This window comes from Eurypyga helias, unplaced genomic scaffold, assembly GCF_000690775.1.
Source record: "Eurypyga helias isolate BGI_N326 unplaced genomic scaffold, ASM69077v1 scaffold5558, whole genome shotgun sequence".
In the NCBI taxonomy this organism is placed as follows: Eukaryota; Metazoa; Chordata; class Aves; order Eurypygiformes; family Eurypygidae; genus Eurypyga; species Eurypyga helias.
In genome coordinates this window covers 31,821-39,903 of record NW_010268799.1, presented here as the reverse complement: position 1 = coordinate 39,903, position 8,083 = coordinate 31,821, and the positions used below count along the sequence as shown (strand labels likewise).

Genomic DNA, 8,083 nt, shown 5'->3' with positions numbered 1-8,083 from the left:
GCAGGAACCCCAGCACTGGTACTCCTACTTCCAACATAAGTTGGCAGGAAGGGCCAGAGGAAGAATAAAGGAGCTAACAGGGGGTAGCTAAAAATCTTACAGTAAAGTGTGGCAGAGCAACATGTGAATGTTGGAAATTATGTTTACATCCTTCATCCAAGACTAGCTGCATGCTAATAACAAGCAACTTCTAGTTAAAATTACTATTGCAGCTAAACCATATTACATTTATTCTAGAGTTGCAAAGAAAAATTCTACTATAGAAGAGTAAATAGCTCTTTGTGACTTAGAATCATTCAGTTTAGAAAAAAACCCTTATGATCATTGCATACAAATGCAAACCTAACACTACCAAGTCTGCTCCTAAAACCATGTTCCTAAGTACCACATCTGCACATCTTTTAAATACCTCCAGGGACAGTGAGTCCACCACTTCCCTGGGCAGCCTGCTGCAGTGCTTTACAATCATTTAAGTGAAGAAATTTTTCCTAATATCCAATCTAAAACTCTGCTGGGACAACATGAAGCTGTTTGCTCCCATCCTATCAGTTTTTACCTGGGAAGAGGCTGACACCCACTTCCCTCATTTTTTAAGGAATTAAATACAAATTACTCTCCAATTTTTAGTAAAATAAGAAAGTATCTATTACTTGGTATTCCTTACCAGAAACTGAGAAAATCGAATTTGTCATAACTACCTCTCTCTTAAACTACTATGCAAACAATTCTTTGCTTCGTGAATTTTTAAGAAGGTGTGCTAGTGGGTTAAAGAGTCATGCAGCGTAACAGCTGCTATTCTAATAAGCAACTGTGGTAAAAATAAATTCAGAGCAGCTGGAGTACACAAAACACCCATAAAGAACTACATTTCCATAGGCACCTGAACAGCATGAAGCTGTTTATGTTCTCCGAATCTGCACATGTAAATTAGTTAGCTGCACATATAGATGCTACTTTTTCTATCCAATCACCTCACCTGCAACTATAAAATATTTGCATATGGAGAATTTGAAAAAAACCACACAGCAGGGCTAGTTAGAAACCAGGGTTTTTACAATCAACAAATAGGTGGTTTTTTCCCATATTGTTCTTCTATTTTTGACTGACTATAGGTTTCTAATGCTCCAGGAGTCCCTTCTGGGATGACTCTTGCAGTTTGGAACATAACGAGGAAATTGCCAGCAACAGGAAACTATATGTAGAGACAATTACATTGAATGAGACAGTCCTGCATTCAGCATTCTTCATGATAGTTTCAAAATATTAATGCTGCTATATTACTGTTTTCATAAATAGCTTTTGGTTACTTTCCTGGCTTAGGTCCCAACAGTATGTCTACATTCATAGACATGCTATTGTGTTCTATATAATGTTTCATGACACAAAATCCCACCTAAGCAAAAGGCAGAGGAGAGATGAAAAACAGAACACAATGTGAGTTTCATGCATATATTTTTAACATTTTGCTAAAACTGACATTTAAAATAACTGATAGGGAAAACTAACAATAAAAAATAATAGTAAACAAAAGTACACGAAAATTATTCCATTCATTTTTCTACCAAAATGGAGACACAGTTACCAAACTGAAACAAAATAACACACAAATAAATAACAGAAAACAAACACATTGCAAGTACCTCACTGCAATCTGAGCATGAGGGTATGAGGATTCACCCTTGCTTCAGCAGTGATGAGGTCAGTAACTCTTAGCATAAATACCAATACTTGTTTTTCTGTTTCAAGTAGCAGAACATAACCAAGCTCAACTGAAATAGGTGTCAGTCCACAGAGCTCCCGAAGGGCTGAAATTGCTTATTTGATAGGAGAAAGAAATGGTCAGAACCTACATTTTTTAATAAAGTAAGATACAGGTGGTCAGAAAAGAAATTACCAATAGTGTTATTCACTAGAGACTACAATTCCACTAAGATCCAAATATTTCAAGAAATAGTCATTTTTGCACATATTTTGATGGCGATAAAGTAAGAGAAAGGTCTGATGATGTTGGAAAGAGATATTGCATAAAATCAGAACCCCTTGGGACTTCCATTTCGAAAGTGTTTCCCATTTTCATCTTTTTTATCTGGTACTGCACTTGTTTCAGTCAAAACTGAAATGTCTTATTCCTATTTGGTATTTCTATCAGTCTATTTTTTAATTTATTCATGGACAATTTTAAAGTGTAGCCATTTGAATCCAAATCAGCAAAAAAACTTAAAAAAAACGTTAAGAAATGGATTTCCCTTCATCTATAGACAGACTAATCAAACTTTTAGACTACATTTTGTAGCTAAAGCTATTTCTTAAATTTCTGAATTTAAAAGCCTACCTAATGGCAGATCTTGCTTTTCAGCTGATATAATAGATGACCTGTACTATGAGAAGAGACAGACCACTTTTGAATACTTTTGCCCAAGGTTACCGAGAGCAAGTGCATGTGAGTGGTAGCTTGCTCACTTTCTAAATACACCCCAAATCCTCTTCCTCATTCTTTCAGAAGTTTAAAGTGAAGAATAAGGGAAAAGGCAGTTTTAAATTTCACATTCAAAGAGCATGTCAGTCATTGCTCTAAAAGTTCATGCTCCCTGCACTTCCAGAAACATTTGCTCAGCTTTCATCTCCATAAATTACCCGAACTATGCAACTCCTGCTTATATCATATACCCTAAAGATGTCTCTTTTTGTACAAAGAGAAAAGGAAGATAACCATGGGAGAAATAGATAAGAAAGAATGAAATTGAGAAGAGTAGATAAATCATGGAATAGAAAAAAATTAAATCTGATAACTAGACTCTAATTTCCCCAGTCTCTTCTTGTGCTTGCAACTCTACCCTAACCTACCAATAAATGGATACACTTTTTTCACTTATATTTTCCACATTTGCATTGTCCAACCTGTTGGTCAGGCTTTGTATCTCCCAAAACCCAGGCACTTTCTCAATTCTGTGCTCTCAAACATAATCACAGAAACCACGGTTTTGGACAAAAAAAGATGGCCTGAGAAACCCCAAGCAACGTATGGCTGTGAACTCTGATGGAACATTCAAGCCTTCCAGGGACTGGCATTCAGGCAAAATGTCCCAGAAAGCAGACACAAACTAACACTGGAGTTTCTCAGATATTCGTGACCTCTGTATGCAGTGATAGTTTGCTACCTGTTTCTACCTAATTTCCTGAAGAACTGTATCTTTCCTAAGTTTTAAAAGACTAGTGCGTTGGCCATCTCCACCTTTGAGAAGAAGGAAAAGTTGTTTCTCTTAACAGAAAAGAGGAAGGCAATGTCATGGCTCCCAAAGAGCTTGAATACCATAAAAACTGGTGCAGAAATGAAGACCTCTGCAGGTCTAAGAACACTCTCCCTGCATGCTGCTCGCAAACCATCCCAGAGAACAAGTACTTGTCCACAGACATATCTACAACACTTGCCAATTCACGCATTAGGAGTGTAAACTAGACTTCCCCTAGCACTCTGGTGGTCAAGTGCTAAAGTATCTGCAGAATTGGTCCAAATATAACTGTAAAAGCCTCTACTTTGCCACTGCTAGTCTTAACACACAAAGCAACAGTTTATGATGAACAATAAATACAGGCTAACTTTTGTTATAAATGCCATACTATAACCTACTGACAGCCGTAAAGAAGACCAGGCAAATCACCTTGCAATTTCCAGTGTCGCTAAAGAATAGTACACATGGCTGGGATTCACCTCCCCCTGAATTAGGTTACCCTTTCAGTGAAAACACAAAAGTGGAGGTATAGCTGTATGATCATGCATTTCCATGCACGTGAATGTTTAAGGATTGTTTGGTTTGATTTTCTGGGAAGAAGGAGGGGCATTTTGAAGGAAACACTTCTCTGAAGGGTAAAATTCATCTGCTGTGTAAACCTCATAGTTCTTATACAGATTTTTCCTTACATAATTTGTTGGCATTTGTCACTATCCCTCCTGCATAGCTTAATCTATTGCTCCTATCTTGGCATTTATTTAAGGTCTCAAGAACATTAAAAATTATCCAGTGACTCTTCCAAGCTTAACAGCTGACACTGACACTCACAGCTCTTAATCTTGTGGCAGTCCCTAGGCTGTTGAAAAGGGCACTGGTCGGCCTGCAGTCCTCCAACTAACCTGATGTCTTTGTGTTTAACAAATATGGCTGTAAATCAGATCATATTTCTTCTTCTTCATATTTTAGTACTGAAGAATGTCCCAGAACTAGAAAACACTATTTTTAAATATAAACCAGTCAAGAACTTCACCATGAAACAGAAGACCAGATGTTAAAGGCTGTGAGCCAGCTAACAACAACAACAAAAATTAGTATCAGAGAAGCTCAGACGTTTCTGGTTTTGTTTATCAGGAAAATATCTAGTTCCAAGGCTGAGAGGGATCTTTTGGTTGTTTATTTTGCTGCTGGTTTTTATCCTTTTGTTCTTTCTAGAGACAGCATTTGCAAGACCAGTCATACTTTGTGTTGCTAGTAATTTTATAATTTGAACTCTTACTTACTCCCCTCTGAGCCTCTAAAGCAAAGCCAGTAAGAAAATCCAATGTGCTGTTTGAAGGAAGGGGATGTAGTTAGATATACAGACAGGCAGAGACCCCTGAAGAACACTTCCCATGTTGCCTGGCCATTGCCCTTCAGACAAAAGGTTGGGGACTGTTCATTCCCTTTTTCATAAGGGGGATCACTTTGTGTAAAATATTATTATTCACAATGCAGAAGTCTATGATTCCAGTTTTCTCTGGAAGAGGCAGTCACTCATATCCAAATTAAGGGAATAATAGTATGGCCATAAACTGACCCTACAGTCTTTTATTACCTATATATATTTCAAAAATTCTCAATAGAGTTGTTAAATGTCTGGGGTTTTTTTAGGTTGTTTTTTTTTTAAAGCATCTCTTGGTGGAAGAGAGCAGAGTTAGTTTTCTGATCCTTGTGGATTTGGATATTAAAGTCCTTCCATTACTCCACAGAAGTCAAAAGGGTACATAAAGATACAGTATAGCATAATCCACAGGAATCTTTAGGTAATTTCAGCCTTGGAAAGAAGAGGATACAGATTACTTTGCTCTTAAAGGATTGAGGAGTACCATAGCTTTGCAGTATTTTATTCTTTACTCTGCAGTGACAAATAACTGTAATGGGTTTAAACCAACTGAGCCCACATTTGAGCTCTGCCTCGACAGAAGGGAACACCTGAGGAAATGCACTGAGTGGATGGAAATACTGGAAATGTTTTACTGCTCTATATGCATATTACCATAGAATACAAATACCAAGCTTAAAAGGCATTGATTACATTCAGCTGGTAGAATAGACAGGTACCAAAATAAAAGGAAAAGTTCTGTTTTCAGCACCTTTTGCTATTTTGAACCAATAGTGAAGCAAAGCAAGAAGACTAGACATGTCTTCCGCACTGGTTACAGACAGAGATTGCTCTCACATAAAGGTGTAGCAAGTGGTATGCGGCAAAAACAGAGACCCTATGTCTCTTACCAGTATTAATGCCTCAGTCCCATTCACATTCTAATTTAGGACTGCTCTGTTATTGATTTCACTGCAAACAAAACTGGATCCTATAGCTTACCCAGAAGTGAACTACTACATGTAGGAATTTCCAGGAAATCTAAAGAAAAGTGTTTTTAAGCAGCCACACTATGTCAGGCTAACACAGTGCTAAATAAAGGATGAAACATAAACCAAAACCCACAAGCCTCATTGTTTCCTTAGATTATCTGCTGATCCTTCTGATCCTCATCTCAGACTGTCACGAACTGTTCTTTTAGCAGGAAAATTTTCAATTGGTCATGGGAAAAGGGAGATCATCTTTCCTTTAGGATGTAAAACTACTGACTGAAACACTGAACAATACAGTACAGGATAGCAGTCCTAATCTTCCCTGAGTGCTGTTTGAATGCTCTCTGGCTGGCCACACAAGCACCCAAACCCCTGGGAAGATGGGACAGAAGGGGAAGGGAGGAAAGGTAGCTACTTGCACCTCCTTAGATACTTCCTAAGGCATATGATGGTCTTGATTCCTATTTACACAGGCACTGTTATTCTAAGAGACACAAAACCCGGTATGTATACATGGCACCTCTAAAACCCTAGTTATTTCAATATATATTTTCTTATTAATCACATTTTAAATTCTTACCTGATTCTATTGAATATAAAACAACACCGTTGTTTCCAGAGTCAAAGTCTTCTGCTAAAACAGTGGTAATAAGTGCCCCTGACGGCTGTCCTTCCAAAACCTGCCATCAAACAGTGTATAAATAATTTGCAAATACACATGGATAACAGTGAGTCTTAAAAGAAGTTCCTTGCCATAACACAGGAGTTTAGCTGCTGCTCTATTTTCCATTTCATTAATATTTACATTAAGTGCAAAGAGCATTTCAGTAAATGGTGAAATAATACAGTTCTAACAATCCTCTTTTACAGTCTGCATATATTGTTAATTCAAAATCTTTAGTACAGCAGACTCAGAGGTCAGAAATTAAGAGATCCTACTACATACACAAATAAAACTATACGTGCATATCCTTTACATTTAATAGTACACAAGGCAGAGAAGTGCAATCACTTCATAAATTTTGAAATTCCTGATTATACCCGAGTCTATGGGTTACATGTCTGTTTCAGCACCACACCGTTCCTGTTCAACGGCACGGGAGGTTTGGGCTCCTGCCACTGGGTTGTGCTAGGAGCCAGGCAACGCATCCCTACCAGTGGCACCCACCTTGAGGTGCAGCTCCTGCCCGGGTGCTGCCTGAGGGAAGAGGGGCTTGTTGTCGTTGAGGTCCCTCACTGCAACGTACACAGCTGTTGTGGCATTAAGCTGCGGCGACCCATGATCAGTCACTAGCACGGTCAGCTGGTGGTGAGCTTGTTTTTCATGATCTAGCGCAACCCAGTTTATGATTTCACCTGATGGACAAAGAAAACAAAGGAGAAAGGGAGTTAGATATTTACCATATGCTAGCACTCATCTTACTACATGTAATTATACATTAAATCTAATGTGAAATGATGATACATGTCTTCTGATACACCTTACTGATGACATTAAAACCTCAGGTTTACAAGCTCCATTCCACAGAAAGGTCCTGTCGATCACAGTTTGCACTTGTATTTTAGTACCATATTACACCCTCTACTGTACAGTGGATGCCCCAGAGCAAATGTAATTAAGCTCCTCATATAAAATATTGAAGCTACAATTTAAAACTCTTTTTACTTTGTTATAGTCAAACTTATGACCAAGTGACCAGCATGAAGTCATGAAAAAAATCACATCCTCAGGGTGAGTTCATTCTTCATGAACATGTATTAGATTTATTTCAGTCCCCAAACTGTGAAGCTCTCTCTGAGTTAGAATATTCACATACCAACCCAAGAGATTCACAGCAGTTCCTGAAAGCTTTACACTTCACTTGCATTCCCTTAGGGAAGGCTGCCTTCCAAAAGCAATATTAGGCATTACAAATCATAAAATGCTACCTGTGTTGGAATTCATCTTGAAATACTTTCCATCAGATAAGAGGAAATAGGAAAGCTGTCCATTTCTTCCCGAATCTTTGTCAGCAGCTGTAACGGTGCCAACTACACCCCTGGGAACTGGATTTTCCTCTATTTCAAAGAAGTAGCTCTCATGCATAAACATAGGAGAGTTATCATTTTCATCCAGGACATTAACTATTACTGATGTACTTGCATTTTGCCTGAGGTGTTCATCCTCAGATGTGCTGACCAGGACTCTGAAACTTAATATCTGTGAGTATTCATAGTTCAAACGTTTCCGAAGATAAATCCAGCCAGTTTCAGAGTTGATTCCAAATGCAACAGAATCTGTGCTAGGCTCTAAAGAATACATCAGCTTGGAGATAACACTGTGTGGATCAAGTGAGTGGGCTTGAACCTGAAGGATTCGGGCACCTGAAGAGGTAGCCTCACTGATTTCTACTTGATACACCAGGTTTTGAAAAACCAAAGTAGGGCCCATCATCTGCTCTTCAATAATCACCGTCAACATCAGCAAAGAAGTCAGAGGAGGACTTCCACAGTCTTCAGTT

The 8,083-nt window shown here is 38.3% G+C and overlaps 1 protein-coding gene across 1 annotated transcript in view; it reads right to left on the bottom strand.

Annotated features, from left to right (window-relative positions):
- The window catches only part of LOC104514237 (protocadherin-23-like), a gene marked incomplete at its 5' end in the record, with an annotated part of 66,927 nt that overhangs the window by 34,139 nt on the left and 24,705 nt on the right, over nt 1-8,083 (bottom strand). The window contains 3 exon segments of the mRNA XM_010157855.1: nt 6,163-6,262; nt 6,751-6,938; nt 7,512-8,081. Coding sequence (XP_010156157.1) covers nt 6,163-6,262; nt 6,751-6,938; nt 7,512-8,081 — 858 coding nt within the window.